The 17,937-nt window shown below is 31.9% G+C and overlaps 1 protein-coding gene across 24 annotated transcripts in view; it reads left to right on the forward strand.

The window, feature by feature from the left end:
- LOC134685596 (uncharacterized) overlaps nucleotides 1–17,937 on the forward strand; it is a 92,450-nt gene that overhangs the window by 20,460 nt on the left and 54,053 nt on the right. The window contains exon 5 of one of the 24 annotated variants that reach the window (XM_063545473.1): nucleotides 15,516–17,401. The exons of 16 other annotated variants lie outside the window; for them this stretch is intronic. In XM_063545473.1, coding sequence (XP_063401543.1) covers nucleotides 15,516–16,522 — 1,007 coding nt within the window. In that variant the 3' untranslated portion in view covers nucleotides 16,523–17,401. Of the gene's footprint in view, nucleotides 1–196; nucleotides 3,228–4,058; nucleotides 4,615–5,515; nucleotides 6,315–6,951; nucleotides 7,512–8,383; nucleotides 9,082–10,772; nucleotides 12,195–13,182; nucleotides 14,732–15,515; nucleotides 17,402–17,937 lie in introns of those variants that run through there. 7 more of the 24 variants (XM_063545468.1, XM_063545469.1, XM_063545479.1 and 4 more) reach the window with 7 other exon arrangements.

Consider the following 17,937-nt stretch of genomic DNA (forward strand, 5'->3'; position numbering starts at 1 on the left):
CCATTAAAAAGCAGCATAATGTGTTGCTATAGCTACTGAACAATAAAGAGAGGCTGTGTTTATTTCAAATTCCAAATTCTTTTCAATAAATGTTTTAGTGATACCTTGAGAAAGATTTATAAATTTCTTTTTGCACGAAACTTTTAATTGTGAACGTAATAGTAAAGCTAACACTAGCCTCTCTTTATTCTTTCAGCTCCCAAACAGCCAGTTTTAAAAACAAAGCCTATGCCTGCCTGTGCTAAAGCTAAGAAGTATCCAGGTTGGAAAGAAGAACCGTCTGAAGACCCAAATGATCAAGAGATAGAGTTTATGCCAGGTCACAAATTAGTTCACATCACTGGCCATAAACGAGCTTGCGCTTATTGTAATATACTCCGTCTTAAGACAAAATCGGGATGGGCTATAAAATCTTACTATAAATGTGAGGCTTGCGATGTATGTCTTTGTAAAGGAAAGAAAGACTGTTTTGTAAGGTATCATGAATTAAGAATGGAACAACCAGATTTGTCTCCCAAGATGTTGCTGAAAACTTTAAAGGAAGCAACTGCTAGTCAAACACCAAAAAAACCTCGTAAAAGTGCCAAAGTAGATGAACCAGGGGCTAAAACTGCAATATATGAAGAATTTACCTCAATGATGACACAGGCTATTGCTGATCAACTTCAGGCGTATGGGGGAATGTTGGACCCAGATGACAATGGTCAACAGAGTTTGAATCGGAGTCGTGGATCTGACCAGCAGTCACATATAACTGTCTCACCACATAACACAAATGGTCCCAGTCAACCTGAAACTGCAAATGAAAAAAATAGAATTCACATGGAACCTCTGAAAAATGAACAAGGAATCTTGCCAAAAACTACAGATGATAAACCCAACCCTAATGAAGAACAAACTTACTCACCTAATAACCAACAAGAATACTTGTTGTAATATGTTGTTATTGAAACAAATTAATGTGTTCAGCTAAATCATAGACAAAAAAGGGCATTTCATTGAAAACATACTTAAAAAAGGAATAGGTTTTAAATGGCTCAGTCCTTGACGAAAGATTTCCATTTTTCTATTTCTTAAAATGTTATTGCCACAATGATCAAATATTGACTGACATAATAATTTATGAAATGCTCCATGTTTTACATATTATGTGCCAAGTATATTATTTTTTAATCTTCCATATTTATTATTTTGACATGTTGTTTTGATAAATGATACAGGTAAATTCTGAAGGCATTATCACAATTATAATTTATTCAGTTTGTATATTTTCTACATTTTCCCATTTTATGATGATAAAAAAAAATAAGGACACTTTAAAGTTATCTTCTCATGCTTTTCTACCTTGCTTGTGACAACACTTAGTGTAAAAGTAAAGATAGAACAGGTCTGAAATATTCGTTGTTGATTTCAAATTCTTGAATATGGTCAAAGTGAAAAAAATAATCATGTTTTGAAAAAATTACAACAGTTTAAATTTAAAAACCAAAAATATTTGAGTAATTTAAAATGTATTAAAAAAAATTGAGATATTTTGCTTTAGTCTGGGAAGCACTTGTTTACCAATGGGTAGTTAATGCATACATGTGTACCAAGTACAAAATGTGGGATTTAAGATTTAAAATTTTATTGACAAAGCTTGAAGAAATATATTCATTACTATCTTCAAATTTCAATAACAAGGTTTTGTTTATGTTTCTTTTCTTATATAATAATATTTAATTGTATAACTTGCATGTGTTTTGTGTATTCACTATACTTTAAAAAGGTGTTAATAATTATCATGACTAATGATGCATGAAAATGTATTGGAAATCCCTCTTTCCCTATTTATGCCCCTTTGTTTTGTTTTGCATTTGAAAATACTCATTTTGTTTGCTAATGTTGTTTTATAATGTTCATGTTTTTTAAAAGTTAAGATTTGATTGTATAATCTGCAAAGCAGTGGCCATCCATATTGATCGTCTAATCTGGTTACCAAACTTTGTAATAACCCATCTTCTAAAATAAGGGAGGTAACTGGTTTACCTTTGTCTGTTCATCACATATCAGTGACATAAGGCCACACTTAAAAATATTTTGGTTTGCCCAAACCCTACCCAAAAGTTGAGACAGTGGGTAGGTAGGTAGGCATTTTCTTTTTTTTTTTCAAAATAAGAAATTGAAGTATCAGATGTTTATTAGTCTTCATGCCTATTTGGTTAAAAAAAAACTTCTTCAAATCAGGACAAAAAAAGAATTTGAGTAGGCAGCTATTTTCTGGGTAGGTAGGTAGCATTTGGGCAAACATACCTATTATTTATTATGGCCTAGCTTAATCTGGATGTTCAGTAGCTTACAGTATATCTGATTAGTTCTGCACAATAAACAATCACAATCTGCACTCATTCTTGTATGTATTAAAGTCAGGTTAAGCAGCTTCAATTTTGATTTTTACTCTTTGGTAATTTGAGTTTTCTTTTTCAAATCCCATCATTTTGAACATGAAAGTGTGTTATTAATTGATTTTGTATGGCTGTTAAATTTAGATATCTTTGACCCTTGTTTTCAATTTATTACTCCTATTTAAATATTAAACTCAGGAAAAAAAGCTTTTGTATTTTTACAACATTTGAAACTAAACATAGATCTTCTTACACAAGGCCAGTTAATTTTTGTTCGTTGTGACTTTTCACCTTAAGAATCGATCTTGATATAAAAATGAAAATGAATTAAAAAAATATAATATTTTCATGTAATTTTCAAATTTATTATTATACATTGTTAGTGATGAGCATACTTTATTTATATCACAACAAAAAAACACTGCCTGATGGCTGATATTCTAAAATTATATTGTATACAATATATTGATCTGAAATTGGATAATTAAATAAAACTAATGTGAGGATCACCCAACCAAACTTTATTCATACACCAAATATGTATCAAAGCTTTGATTATAAAGTATTCTATTTCATTTAGTTCTTTCAAAGTCTAAATTAAACAATTGTAAGTTAACATAAGTTGTAACATTTAATTTTTAAAATTTCCAGGGACACCAAATTTTTACAATTTTTACAATAGCTGTTATTAATTAATGGTCTGGAACAAAAAACTTAGATATTTATTTAGAACAAAACAGAAATCCTTTTTATATGCATGTTATCGTCTTTGTGCTATATTTATTTATGTAACTTTGTTTAGATATGTCCGTGTTGGTATTTTAGAATAAAATGTTGAATTATTTTAATGGACAATTTTATTGATACCAACACTTTGAACATAGAAAAAATGCTTCCACTATTGCTCTGAACATAGAAAAAATGATTTCACGTAAATTCACTGTGTAAATATATGTTGCACTGGAGAGAGAGAAAGAAAACAAACATAAAAACCTTGATGTGATTTCTGTAGTAACTATTATCAATCAGACACTTGCCAGTACACACAAAAAACTAATAATATGGATATAATTATTTAACATTAAAACAAAATGTAAATATAGGGGGCTGAGTGGTCTAAGTAGTCAAACTACTGTTTTACTAGCCTTGTCAACAATGAGGTTCTTAGTTCAAATCCTGCTGAAGTCTAATCATCTGAATTGACTAGGATTATCAGTTCTCCAACTGAAGGTTAGTGGCTCCTCTGAGCACTCTGGCTTTCTGCTTCCTCTTGTAATAAAATGGCCACCATGAAATAAAACAATTGTTCTGAAAGTGGTGTTAAACACCAATCAATCAATACCAAAAATAAAAAAAGGATGATAAAATAATCTAATGTTTGACATATGTGGGATCTTACATTTTTAACTTCAGGAATGTGTGTTTTGTTTTTTCTGGAATATTTCATTGATTCTTTTTTTATAAACTTCATTCGTGAAATATTGATTGTATAGGTCAATACTGGGGAAGACAGTCAGATAAATTGTAAGCTGTTAATTACAACACCAAACTCTTGTTCTGGGATATTTGGTTTATAATGATTATAAACATTTTTCTTAGTTGAATGACTTTCTTATGAATTGTCAAAGGTATGGAAGTTCTTGTTCCCTACATTGTAAATTTCATTTCTTGCAGGGTACAAGGGCAAAGAACGATCTTCTTTTGGACACAAGTTTACACAGGAACTTCATGAAAGTATTGCAACAGAATTTGAAAAAAAATTACATGGTTATAAACATAATGTGGTAGATCAGTCAGCTGATTGGTCTACACAGAAAAGTTCAAATTTACCATATGTAATTGGGACTAGTGAACTTGAAGGTCAAGATGTGACAGAAAGTCTACCATTTATTGTCACTGATAAAAATCTGGCTTCTGAACAGGGTGGGCAATATGAAGGAAAGCCTAAATATCATTGTCTTGTGTATAATGCTGATTCAAAGGCCAAATATTGTGTATACTGTAAAATCATGGGAAATAGAACCAGCTGTGGTTGGAATGTGAGATCTTATTACTGTTGTGACGCTTGTGATGTGCCACTGTGTAGTGGCAAACGGGACTGTTACAATGATTATCATAACATGTTAAAGAAATCACAACCAGACTTGACATGGCTGTGCTCTGATCTCAGACCAGTTAAAAAATGAATTACAAATCGAATTGAATTGAATTTTTAGGCTTTGTGGCTCAGGTAGAATATTTCTGTTTTCATAGCAATTTGTTGTTTTTACATGTTTTTTCCCTGGATGAATTTGCAACCAATCAATGAATAGAAAAAAATAAAATTCAATAGTCATACAATAGAGTTTCAGCTTGATGCTTTTGAGTAGAAAATAATATCTTTGCAGTCTTGTCATTGCCAGAGGTATAATACCCAACATCTCAGTTAAAACATACTTCAAGACATCAACTTATCCCTTGAAAAGTCCCACTTAATAATTTTGTTTTGATGTATCTTGATATATTAAAATATTGCCACATTTTTGTTTGTTCAAACTAATTCTTTCTCTATGCATCAGATTCACAATTCAGACTGTACCTATAGCTGTGATAGCTTGGCACTACAAAATTCTTCAGATTTCTATCTAAATATGCACACAAATAAACTCTAAAACATTCGTTTATATCTTATTCACAACTTATCAAAAATAAACTTCCAAGAGGTTAGAGTTGACACTCTTGTTTAAGACTATATATTGTCTTTGAGATGTCTTTTGGTTATTTTCTTCAATCTGTTGTGTCAGTCATGTCAACCTTCTGGGACGCCACTCTAACTGAGCAGAATAGTCCTTGCATCTTACTCTGACAGAAATTTGCTTTTTACATGTATGAAGCTTTCTTAATAGTGTTTTTTGCAGTGGGATCGTGGATAGTTTCAAAGAGAGGGGTTAAAATGAATCTGCCAACTACAAAAGCTTTCTTTGTATTAAAACTGACCAATATACTGGATTAGTGAATGCATTTTATGTTACACTAAAGAGAATGTTTTAATATATATGTCTCTTCTCTCTAATGATACACATGCATATAAGAGATCATTTCGAAAGGACCTTGTTGGCAGATTCAGAATAATTCTTTCTCTTTGTTTTCAGGCGGCCAAGTTTCTTCTAATCTTCGTGACATGCTCACATGCCAACTTCCTGCTGACAGTTATGGTTTACAGTGTCGCAGTTCAGCTGTTTACAAATCAAAATGGGAGGCATTGGGGCACTTACTGGTCAGATGTGATAAAAAGCTTTGTTTCATGTGCCAGGCTCATAAACGAAAAACTAGGGCAGGCTGGTTCGTGTACACTCGGAAGAAATGCGAAAAGTGTAATATTCCATTGTGTAAACAGGGGATGGGTTTCAATTGCTATGAAATGTTTCACCAGCTGTATTTTCATGAAGATGGAAGCCCAAAGCCGTCTCTAGTCCAAAGTTCTGGAGTTCACAGAATTTCAGCAAGTTCAGTTAGGCCTGGCAATCAGCTGACACCTGATAAGCAAACATCTTTGATATATTCAACATTTCAAGTTCCTCATAGTACACCAAATCCACTAGAAAGTGGTAAAACTACAAGACTAATGTCTGATCTTTCACCATTACCTCTCCAGTATGGTAGACAAGTTGAAAGAAATGTTATTAATGAAAGATTTTTTGATGAGGATTTCACTAGACATATGGAACACATAGTTTCTAATGTTATACCTGTTCAAGGAAATTATAATACTGATAATAGAGATGATGATATTGAACAACAAAGATCTGATATACTTTCATTTGAAAACACGAAAACAATAAATCTGAATGAAACTAACAAGTAGAGACATGAACCTTTCTAACTTTCAAAGAGTCGTATTCTGAAAAAAATACTTGCGGTTATACATCTTGTTATAGAGTGCCAAATAAAGATATTTGTTTTAAGCTCTTTTTTCTTTCTCTATACAATGTGATGGAATTGAAGACATAGATATTTGATATTATTTAGAAATGGTTGAAATCTCACAAATAACTTCTTGGCAATCAACCTAGAAATGTTGTGTACAGGATATTAAATCTATTTATAAACGACTTGTTTAAAAAGTGTGAGATAATTTTCTTGGACTCGGCTGTAGAACTTATGGTTTTCTTCAAAACTATTCAAATCTTGGGTTTCAAGTAATAATATTTAGCATGCAAGCTGTAGGCATAATATGTTTTGTTGACTTTGTAGTTTTGAATTTGTATTTGCTGCATGTGTAGAAAAGAAGCTACTTTACTTTTGTTATTTGATACAGAGTTAATTAGTATTAAAAAACATATACAAAAGATTTATAGTTTGCTTGTATTGTCAATGAAATTTTGTTGAATTGAAAAACTTTGGAGACAGCAGTTCATAATGGAAACTCCATACTTCACAAATGGAATGGGTGTTAACGCTGATTTAATTCAATGAATGTGTATAATGCTGTATATATTGTACAACATGATTCAAGATTTAGTGCTCAGTGGCCTATTTTGTCTTTCAAACTTAGTCGAGCATGCACACATGTAATCTATGTTTTCAGGTGGCATACAGATACCAACAGAAACAAATTGGTCATCAGTGCAGCCTCAACATGGACAAGTCATGCCATCAAAAGTGATTGTCAATAATCCTTCCTTTTGGTGCATTCCTTTGAAATCTTTTATGGGGAGTAAACAGGAGGATTTTACTGGTTCCCTGAATAATTTTACTATGCTGCCACTATCAACTGAAGATTATAAAATTCCAGCTGAAATAATTTTACATGCTTTGAATACGTGTGAGCTTCAGAGGCATAAATTTGCAGTTGCTATTTTTCGCCAGATTATATCTATTGGTGAAGCCCACGGTCGCAATATTACAGGAAAAGTCTTTGTACCAAATGTTATAAAGGGTAAAATTTCTCCAGTTAAACTTCAGGCCATTCAATTTGTCTGTAGACAGTATTACCCATCAAAGTGTGGAGAGGAGGAAAAAGATTGGAAAATTGTTGTTTCTGCCTTACATAAAGCATTGTGGACAGTTGAAAAATTTGTTCAAAATTTCTTGGATGTCAGTCTGATTGCCAACTTGCAAGGAATGACTTAAAATATAATGGTTTTGTACTGTAATGACATAATAGATATATGAGTGATTGTAAGTTACTGTGTGACTGTGATATGTACTTTTAATCTTTTTTTTTTATTTTTTTGACAAAATAATCATTTTAATGGAATAAAATATTAGCACATGCTATTAGAATTGTGATTCATAATCAGGAGATTTAAGGTCAAAGATTTTTGTCATGGATTGTTAAGACTTTTGGTTGAAAAGGATTGCATTGCTATACCTAGTTCTTTAGATAAAAGCCATTGCATTATTGAAAGATTTAGATTTTTGGTTGAAAAGTGATTCATTATTGATAGCCTATAGATATTTGGTAGAGCGAGATGTGTCACTGAAAAACTACTGGTCTATTTTCATTTGATGAAGAGGGGTCTATCTTGAAAACAGTTAGGATATTTCAGCAGTGTTGATGTTAATAGTGGTCCTGTCTAGAAAAGTTGTATGCGAGTATTTGATCAATGACATTGCTTTATTGACGCAGTTACTCTTTTTTCCTAATTGAACAATAACAAGTACATATGGAATGATAGGGAGTCTCAAATTTGAAATTTTATTAGAATGTTGAAATAAATATATGATAAATATTTTGATGTACTTTTATGTGGCATGTTTCTGAAATAACCTTCATCAACTTAAACCAATAGATGACGTTAAAATGCAAAAAGAATAGGTTTTAGAAGTCTACAGCCCAAAAAGAGCTTAGACAGAAAGGATACCCCCAACTTGCCTGTTAATTTTGGCTTATGGAGTTACAACTGTAATAACAATTTCAATTTATTAAATGCAGCAGACTAAAGGATTTTGACTTTGTTTCTTTTTTAATTTAAAATTTTAATAAATAATTTACGTGGAAAACATTTTGTTTTCAGATGAAATGCAGTCTTATGTTCCAATGAGGTTACTACACTCCCAGATAAAGCAACTAGACTTTGGAAGAGAACAGTTTGAACCAGATCATACCAGTCATTCAAATCTGGCACAACCTTATGTATTGGATGATTATAGAAATTATAAATTAGAAACAAAATTAAATAAACCATCACTTGCATGCAAACCACAAAATCAAAGAAAAGGCAAAGTCAAAATCCTTGATCCAAAATTTTGGGATCTTCCATTAATAACATTGATTGGAAATCAACCAGAAGAATTAAATTACAATATGAACAATTTTGTATGTTTGTCAACACCAGAAGAGCCATTTATTATCTCCGATGATACATTGTCTCTTGCCATGACAAGTAGTATGTCACAGCGGCATAGGTTTGCCACCACTGTGTTCCGTCATATCTGTACTATAGGAGATATATATCATGGAAATGTTTCTGGGAAATTCTTCAGAGCTCATTCTGCATCTGTTGTCAACAGGAAAATTAGTCCGTTAAAAATGAATGCGTTAGAACAAATTTGTTTTGAGTATTTTCCGAGCTCTCCCAATGATAGAGATAAAGATTGGAAAATCATTGTGACTGCTTTACACAAAGCTGTTTGGTATGGAAGAAAATACATTAGAAATTTATTGGATATAAGTGCTATTGAAGATAGTCTACAATGATGATTATCTATTGATATGCCATTTGTCGTAGGCTCAGTCTACAATGATGATTAACTATTGATATCCCATGTGTCGTAGGCACTTCTGTGCATGTACTTCAGCTCTCAGTTATATATTCCAACAATAACTGTCAAGAAACTACAGTTTATAAAGCAGCTTGAAAGATAACTGAAATAATGCAAAAATATATAATTTGTACATACTATAACATTCATACCTAATATAATGTAAAAGGATGTTATCAATACTAGCAACAAAATATAATCATTCTTAAAAAATGAAGTAAAAAATATCTGAATGTCTTCTCTAAGGAATAATACTCTACATCCAAAATGAATGACCTGTACAAATAAATTAAAAAAAAACTTAATAAGCATGACCACTGACTGGAAGTCATAGAAGTGATTTGCATTTTTATTATTATATAAGCTGTGCATTAGTATAAATGCTCTATCTACATTATTTATTTATGCTTGAAAGACTATGATTCATTCTGATTGTTGTCTTATAGATATTTTGTTTGTTTACATCTAAATAAATATGACTGTTGTCTAACTACTGTGTTTGTTTACCCTTGGATATATATATATATATATAATTATAGATTATCGTTGATTATCTCAACGAGATTGTTTTTCTCGCTTGAGCTGGTTCAGCGAAAATGAGAAAAGCAATCGAGTTGAGATGACCAATGATATTAATCTGTTTATCGCTATTTTACCTATGACGACGACGTCAATTTCGTTAGCAACGCCATGAGGCCTCCTTAGTTTCTAGCAATAATTTTTCCATCTCAATCGAGGAGCAGGATATGAAAATTATCACAAAAAAGATCAAAGGAAAAATGCACAAAATATCGATAAATATATATATATGGTTGATAATGGTTCTGTTTGTTTACATCTTTTGAAGACTTGAAGGTTTTTTTGGTTATTTTTTTCTTCCATGTAAATTTTATTGTAATCTTTCAGGTTCTACTTCCTATCATCTTTAATTAAAATGGTTATTGTTTTGTATTTACCTGAATTGATACAATCATACTTGTAGGTTGATTTTGTTGAGGTTTCCAGAGGTTCCATATGCATCATTATAGTTCAACATGTCAAATAAATGCAGATATATTCTAAAGTTTCAATTCAAATTACTGTTTTTGCAATAGTTCTAGATGATTAGTTAGTCAACCTGTACCCTTTCTGGTATTGTTAACTCACACACAAGTTGTCATTTATAATGTTAAAAGTGAAACATCTTTGTATTGACTTTGTTTTAAAAGGATGGAAGTAAATGTGGGGTTGGGGTTTTCAGACACAAATTAAACAAAACAGCCAAAACCTAGAAAATTAATATATATTAACCAGCAAATACTCATTGTAGATCTGCTAAATATATAAATTTACCGGTACATGCCAAAACTCTTTCCTGACTAACCTGCTGGATTTTTTGGTTGCAGTATACTTTCTTGAAGTAAATTTAATAGATGGTTACTCACCTACCTGGACAGGAGAATTTTACTTTTCGTTTTTCTGCTGCTTGATGATGGAGGGACTTAATAATAGTCACTGTCCATTCAGCCATGCGTTAAGTTTATAATGAAAGCAGAATTATCAAATGTCAAAGACATAATCACATTACCAAAGAATCATATTCTATCTATCTTGTTTTGATATTATAATGTTGGTAAATGGGAAGTTTGGTTTTGTTTCCAGGTGTACAGTTAAAGGAAGAGACATCAGAAGAGAATTTGGGAATTGAAGTTCTTTCCTTGGCAGGTTCTGCATATGAGGTTTTCTATGGGGAAGTGGATCAAGCCCAGAGTTTTGATCAGATATCAGAGAATTCCACTGAAGTTGAAACTTATCATGCTAATGGGGTTGGTGAAGTTGATCTTGGTCAGACAAATACCTCCCATACAGTCGATGTAAATGAAACCACTGTTCAAACAGTTGTTGTACCAGCTGATAAGCAAGATAAATCCATTTCAAATGTTCATAATACAAGAAGCAAAAGGTCACCACTAAAAAAATCTGCAAAAATAAAAACTACAAACAAACGAAAGGTCAAAGAAAAAGCATGTAAACCTTTTATGAATAGGTTAAAATATGCATTGAGAACAAGAGAAAACAGATCAAGAAGGTCCATAGGTTCTAAAGCAGTGCTTTCATGCATAGAAAATAATGTAAGTGTTAGAAAACCAACTGATGCTGCTAAAAAACAAAGTCGTCTTACAAAGAAAGCTTCTGTTGTTGGGAAACTGATTCCAGCAAAGAATGTTACACATCTACATAAAACAAAGCAATCTTCAGCTGGAAGTTATCTATCCATGATATCCAATATTGAAGACATGACCATGGAAAAATTAGTTCCTGTCAAATTTCCAATGAAAATTTCTAATACTTTAACTGACACCAATAACCTGCAGGAACAGTTTATGACTAGTTATTCATTCAAAGTAATGGATCCCAAGTTTTGGTGCATCCCACTGCAAGCTGTATTTGGAATAGTCAGTCTGCCAGGTGATGCTCGGCTGAGATGTATATCACAGGTATCTGGCTGTCTACTTCCTGCTACTGATTCCTTCACAATCAGTGATAAAGCTATACAAATTGCACTAGAGTCCTGTAGACAAAGCAGCTATAGATATGCTCAATCTCTCTTCAAGTCTGTTCTTACTGTCGGAGAAATCTATAATAGAGGAGTGGGTAAAGTGGACAAAGAAGAAATAAGTCCTGTCAAGATTGAACTTGTTAAGAAACAAACCTTTAAACATTTCAATGTTGAGAAAAGTGTTGAAGAATTTCAATGGAAGCATATAATGTATGGGTTTAACTTGAATGTAGAAGAAACTCATAAATTCATTGAGAAATGGTTTGATGTCAGTCTTATTATGGAACAATTGTAAATGTGTAACATAGTTTTGTTAGAAATACCAAGGTTAAGGAGAGAAGTTTGATTTTTTTGGGTAAAAATTGCATGAAATTCAATTATAATCCTGTTGTACTGACTAGTACTTGCTATCTATATTTCCAGGATTTATCACATCGGTTGAAATACTAAAATTTCCATGTTTTACAGTGTAACTTCTCATATTGACAATTGAAACTTTATAATCTTTTATTAAAAAGGGGGGAGGTAAATGTGTAATCAAACTGAAAGCTGTACATGTATTAAGAAATCAATTTATATATACATGTACTAGTAATTTAAGATGAATTATATGAAGTTGTATAATCCACCATCGTTAAGTCTACTCTACTTGAAGTTTTGATGGTTATTTTATTTTCATCACTAGATAATTTCTTGTACTTATAATTAGACAAATTTTAAGGGTATGATAGAAATAATGTCCATAAGCATTAAGCCATTGTCTTCACTGTACTTTAGCACTACCTTTTGGAATAAATTTATTACCTTTAATTTGTTGCTTTTCAAGAACTCTTGATTGTTTAAATGATAAGATAATCATGAGACAAATTGGTGAAATAGAGTTATACTTTTTGCTTTTTCTCTGTTTGGTTACAATTGCTATTTTTTTTTTGTATTACTTACCTTGGAATATTGCAATAGCCTTGCCTCTCCATTCATTTGTCAGTCTTATATTTTGTCCATTCATCTGTTTGACAATTTATTTTTTTTACTTTGTAAAGATTTTATACCGAATACTTGAACTGGGTAGTTTTGAGATTTTCTTTGAAATTGATTTGTTGATTTGCCAATGAATAAGGTCTCAGAAAAAGTCTGGCAATAAAAGCCAATATTGACTTTGCCAGTTTGACTTGGATTTTAACTTTAAAAAAGCTGGGGCTCCTGTATGAACAGTGATTTATTTCTGTTTGCCATTTATTACATTTTAGAAAACTTATGAAATGAAGATGAGCTCTTATATATAAATATTCAATTAAGGAATTGTATATTCTATGAAACTATGAATCTCTTAATGTAATATTATTATGGTTCTAGTTTAAAGTATAATATAAATGTACACTCTGTTAGACTAACATATTTCAGTGAAAGTGTAAATATAATTATTTCTCGATTTACAGTACTTGATTGTTAGATTTCCAACAAAAAGATATTCTACAGAGGAGAGATTAGTTACGATTTGATTTTCGATTCCAGATGCACAGCCACAAGATGAGATTCCAGATGATTATGATGCACCTAACCTGGTAGAAAATTTCCTTGGCAAATCTTTTGAAGAATTAGCACATGGATCAATGGACACTCCAGAGGTAAAAGTGGAAATCGTTGCAGAACCCTTGTGGTATACATTAACAGATGTTCCTACACAACAGGAATTTAATCTTGCAGCCACACAGATTGTACAAGTCAGTAAGACAAAAAATCCAACAATGTCAAAATACAAAGCGGCACTATTAAAAAAAAAGAGCAGACTTGCTAGTGATGGTTTTCCCTCTAAAATAACTACCTCTTCACTTGCTGTGAGGAAGGCTAATTTTGTTGGAAAGATGTCATCAGATGATACCCTTGAAAACCCCTTAGGAATGATAAGACCTTCCATTGTGGGAAAACTAATACCAACAAAGGTAACATCACCTAGTAAAAGTCCAAAAACCATAACTTTCATACATCAACAGATTCAATCAACAAGAGCAAAACCTCTTACATCAAAAATAAGCAAATCAATCAGCAAGCCGAAGGATTCTGCTGGAAGAAAGCTGAAATATCCACTGAAATCAAAATCTGGCGTAAGGAAGAAACCTTTTGTAAGTAAAGTGAGAGCAGCAAAAGAGAGGTCTTTATTAGCAAAAAAAGGACCAGTTAAACTGAAGGAGGCATCTGTTGTCATAAGCCCACTTAAAAGCCATAACCTACAGGGTTCTTCAGTTATTGACAAGGAGTTGAAAGAGAAGACTCCTAAACCTAGATTAGAGGTCCCGAGGGCAAATGTAAACAGTACAAACAAGCATAGAAACTTTCAAATCAAAAAGATGTCGAATAGTCTTGATAAATCAGTGAATATCAATTCTGAGACAGATACTAGTGAAAACACAGAAGAAAAATTAGAGGTCCAATGGAAGAGACGCAAATACTTTGGTGGAAAAAAATTAAATGTATGCGATCCAAATTTCTGGAATCTTCCAATACATGTTATCATGTGTTATGACAATATGCCACAAGATTTAGCTGTTGAAGATGTAAGCAAGCAGTTTGGATCAGTTTCAATAAAGGAAAATTCACTCTACATTGATCACAGGACAATAAAACTCGCCATGGATAACTGTCAGTCCAAGCAATCTTTATTTACAAGACATTTGTTTAGACATGCCTTCTCAATCGGAGAAATCTTTAACAGGCACGTTTCAGGGCTGGGAGGAAAAGAAAAGGTTAATCCTGATAAATTGAGGATGCTGAGGGAGATTGTGTTCCATCATTTTCCTCTTGAGGACAAAGAAGAGGAGGAAGAAGAATGGAAACAGAATTTGGTACGATTTCAGGCTGTTTTGACGGAGGCTCGCCTTCATATGAGGAAATGGCTGAAACTAGAACAAATTCTGGACAAAATATAGACTGTTATTGAATTGATTATTTGAGATGGACATGAATACTTATCTATTATCTACAAAAAATATACAGTAGCTTTGATATAGACATTATTATAAACTTACATGTATTTTATACAAGATACAATATATTATAGACCTTTGACATATAAATCATGAAATTTTCATATTTTAATCATTTTGTGCTTGTTATTTTTAATTTTTGTTGTGATTCACCAAATGTGTTCATTAATACAAATGAAATAGTCTTGTTATTTTGTATTAGTTGTAGTATAATACTGTATTTTTGCTTCTTCTTTAGATTCATTTTTTTTTAAAGAAAGACTATTTTGTTTGGTCAAATCTTTTGACAAAAATCTCTACTTTGAACAGTATCAATTATAATTCTACACATCTTAAACAGTCTCATTGGGTTATTTGACTGGCCTTGAGAGAAATAAGAGTGAATTGATGTATAAATTTGTGATTTTGAAGATTCAAGTGACCTTTTCAATGGAAGTTGTAATAACAGTTGGTCTGACATTCATGCCAGTTTGTACTTTTCATTTAAGCTTTTAATTTTGTCCATGTTATTATTCTATACTCTAGAAACTCCCATCTAAACTTTCTAAAGAAGGAAGGGATTTAGGACTTCACTATTCTTGTATAACTACCAATTAAAAATGAAATAGCCTATACACCTTATTGAATATGAATACACTACACAGAACAGTGTTTAAATATCTGTAGTTTTTTCCTCAAATAGCAACGAAGGTGTATAAATGTGAAAGAATTTCCTAATTGGACATCTTTGTTTGAAGTTTGGCTAGCTGGCACATGGACTAGAATTACTTTCAAGGTCATATTCCAGATGTCAGTTTAAAACTATTTGATCGCGATAATAATTGAAGTGGACATTATAATGTAAACATTTAGTTTTGTTTCCAGGTTCAGAGCCTCTAGAACAAAAAGATGAAGATGATTCTACCCAAGGAATACAAATTCAGTGTTCAACAGGGTCAGCTTATGATACATTTTATGGAACAGAACAAGTTCCTCCTAACAGTGATTTACCAGTCCAGACTAGTAAAAAAAAGAAAGTCTTTACCTGTCCAAGTGACATTGTCATCAGAGTTACAAAATCTTCGGGAAAAGATGCACAAAGGGAAGTTCAATATTGTCCTACTGAATCAGATTCAGCCTTTCAAACAAACGCTACTAAAAGAGCCAATAAAACTGTTCATTCATTACCCATGGAATCAAATCAGACAATAAATACAGACAAAAACCCCAACAAACCTGAAGAAGGGAGAAATGATATGGATAATTATTTGGTGAGCCTAATTAAAACCTATGACTGTCTTGGAACTTCAGCTATAGCCACAGCTTTGAAAGAGAAATCTTATAAACCTAAATTAGATGCTCAGAAGACTAATGTTAAACAGAAAATCACATTTAAAAAGACCAGTATGCGGTGCTATCGTGGGAAAAAATATAATGTATGTGATCCAAATTTTTGGAATCTCCCGATGCATGTTGTCATGTTTTATGACAATCCCCCTCAAGATTTAGCTGTGGAAGATGTAACCAAGCAGTTTGGGTCAGTGTTAATAAAGGAAAATTCACTCTACATAGATCACAATACAATAATAACTGCCGTGGATAACTGTCAGTCCAAATGCTCTTTGTTTACAAGGCGTTTGTTTCAACATGCCTTCTCAGTTGGAGAAGTTTATAATAGACACATTGAAGGGATTGGAGGAAAAGAAAAGGTTAATCCTGAAAAGTTGAAATTACTTAGGGAGATAGTTTTCCATCATTTTCCTGTTGACAGTGAGGAAGAGGAGAGTAAGGAATGGAAATTACATTTGAGACGGCTCCAGCGTTTTCTGTCAGAAGCTCATCACCATATAAAGAAATGTCTAAAAATAGAACAAATTCTGGACAAAATATAGAGTCTTTGAGTCTGTAGTCTATTGTTATTGAACTGATCAAGTGAGATGGACATAACTATTCAGTATTTTATAAAAAGAAAAATATTGAGCTTTGACATGAAGTCATGATTTTATTTATATATGGGGATAACCATTTGATTTTCTTGGGGCCAATGCTGATTAATCAATTATTTTCACCTGTTGACAAAGAATGCTTTTTTTTCACAGTAAATTTATGATGTCTTTCATCAAAATTTGTATGGCAGAATATTCATTTCTTTCTGTTTTGTGCAGTTACTTATTTTTTGTTCTTATCACTGACACAATTAATCATTTTCAAAATCCTCCTTCCCCCAAAACATCAAATGGTTCTCCCCTATTTGTATAAATTTCATGGTTGTGATTTATTTTTTTTTATGTTTCACCAGATGTGTTCAGAATTTTTCTGTCAGATAGTTCTGTTATTTAGTATTAGTTGTATTATACTATACTTTTTGCTACTTATGATTCCTATGGGATTTTTATCCACTTATTTGCTAACATTCTCTAGATTAAAGAAATCTTGTTCATTAAGCAAAACATTAAGTCTTTTAGATTCTTTTAGTTTCTACCATTGATCTCGAGAGGGAAAAAATAGTTGATTGAAATATGAATTGCAAATGTTTGTTTGTTTATTAAATTTAAGTTAGGTGATGGATGTTGTAAATTTAGTTCCTCTGAAGACTGACCAGTAAGCCATTGTTTTGGTCTGCCTTCTTTTGGGGGGTTGTTTTTCTGAGTTTAACTGGTAAAATGGACTACAGTTAACATTAGATACAGTCTTTTAAAAGTTTTTGTCATTATATCCAATTCAATTTGGTACACACGCTTATGACTTAATGTTGGTTGAATTGTAATTTTAAGACTCTGGTGGTTGTAATCTAAATCAATGTCAGTTTGTCAGTTTGCAGAATTATTTTTCACTAATGTTATTTTGAAATATTTCAATCCAATTAAATGTGGTTGGGAACCAAGTTTTTTTTCTGAAAGGGTTAAACTGCATATTTTGGCTGAAAACTTGAGTACTCATGATCAATGTATATAAACTTTTGTAAACTTTTGTTTGCCTATAGAACAGTTAGATCAGGAGGAACTAAATGAGTATACCTTTTTTCAATTCAAACATATTGATCAGATAGATCTTTCTTGTATAAAAGAATATAAGTATTTTTATGGATGAAGGAAAAGAAAAGGGCAAATTACATATATGTGAAATCAAGCAATAAAAAGTTAAGACTTTACCCCTAAATTAAACTTGGATGCTATGTAATGAATATCCTTATTATGAGTTTTTCCATAAGATGACACTCTGTATAAATGTTGCTTAAAGCCTTTATTATTTGACTTTTGTAAGTGTTGAAGTTTTCATTGGCTGGACTGGACATGAAGTTATATTT

Source organism: Mytilus trossulus, chromosome 9 (genome assembly GCF_036588685.1).
Source record: "Mytilus trossulus isolate FHL-02 chromosome 9, PNRI_Mtr1.1.1.hap1, whole genome shotgun sequence".
In the NCBI taxonomy this organism is placed as follows: domain Eukaryota; kingdom Metazoa; phylum Mollusca; class Bivalvia; order Mytilida; family Mytilidae; genus Mytilus; species Mytilus trossulus.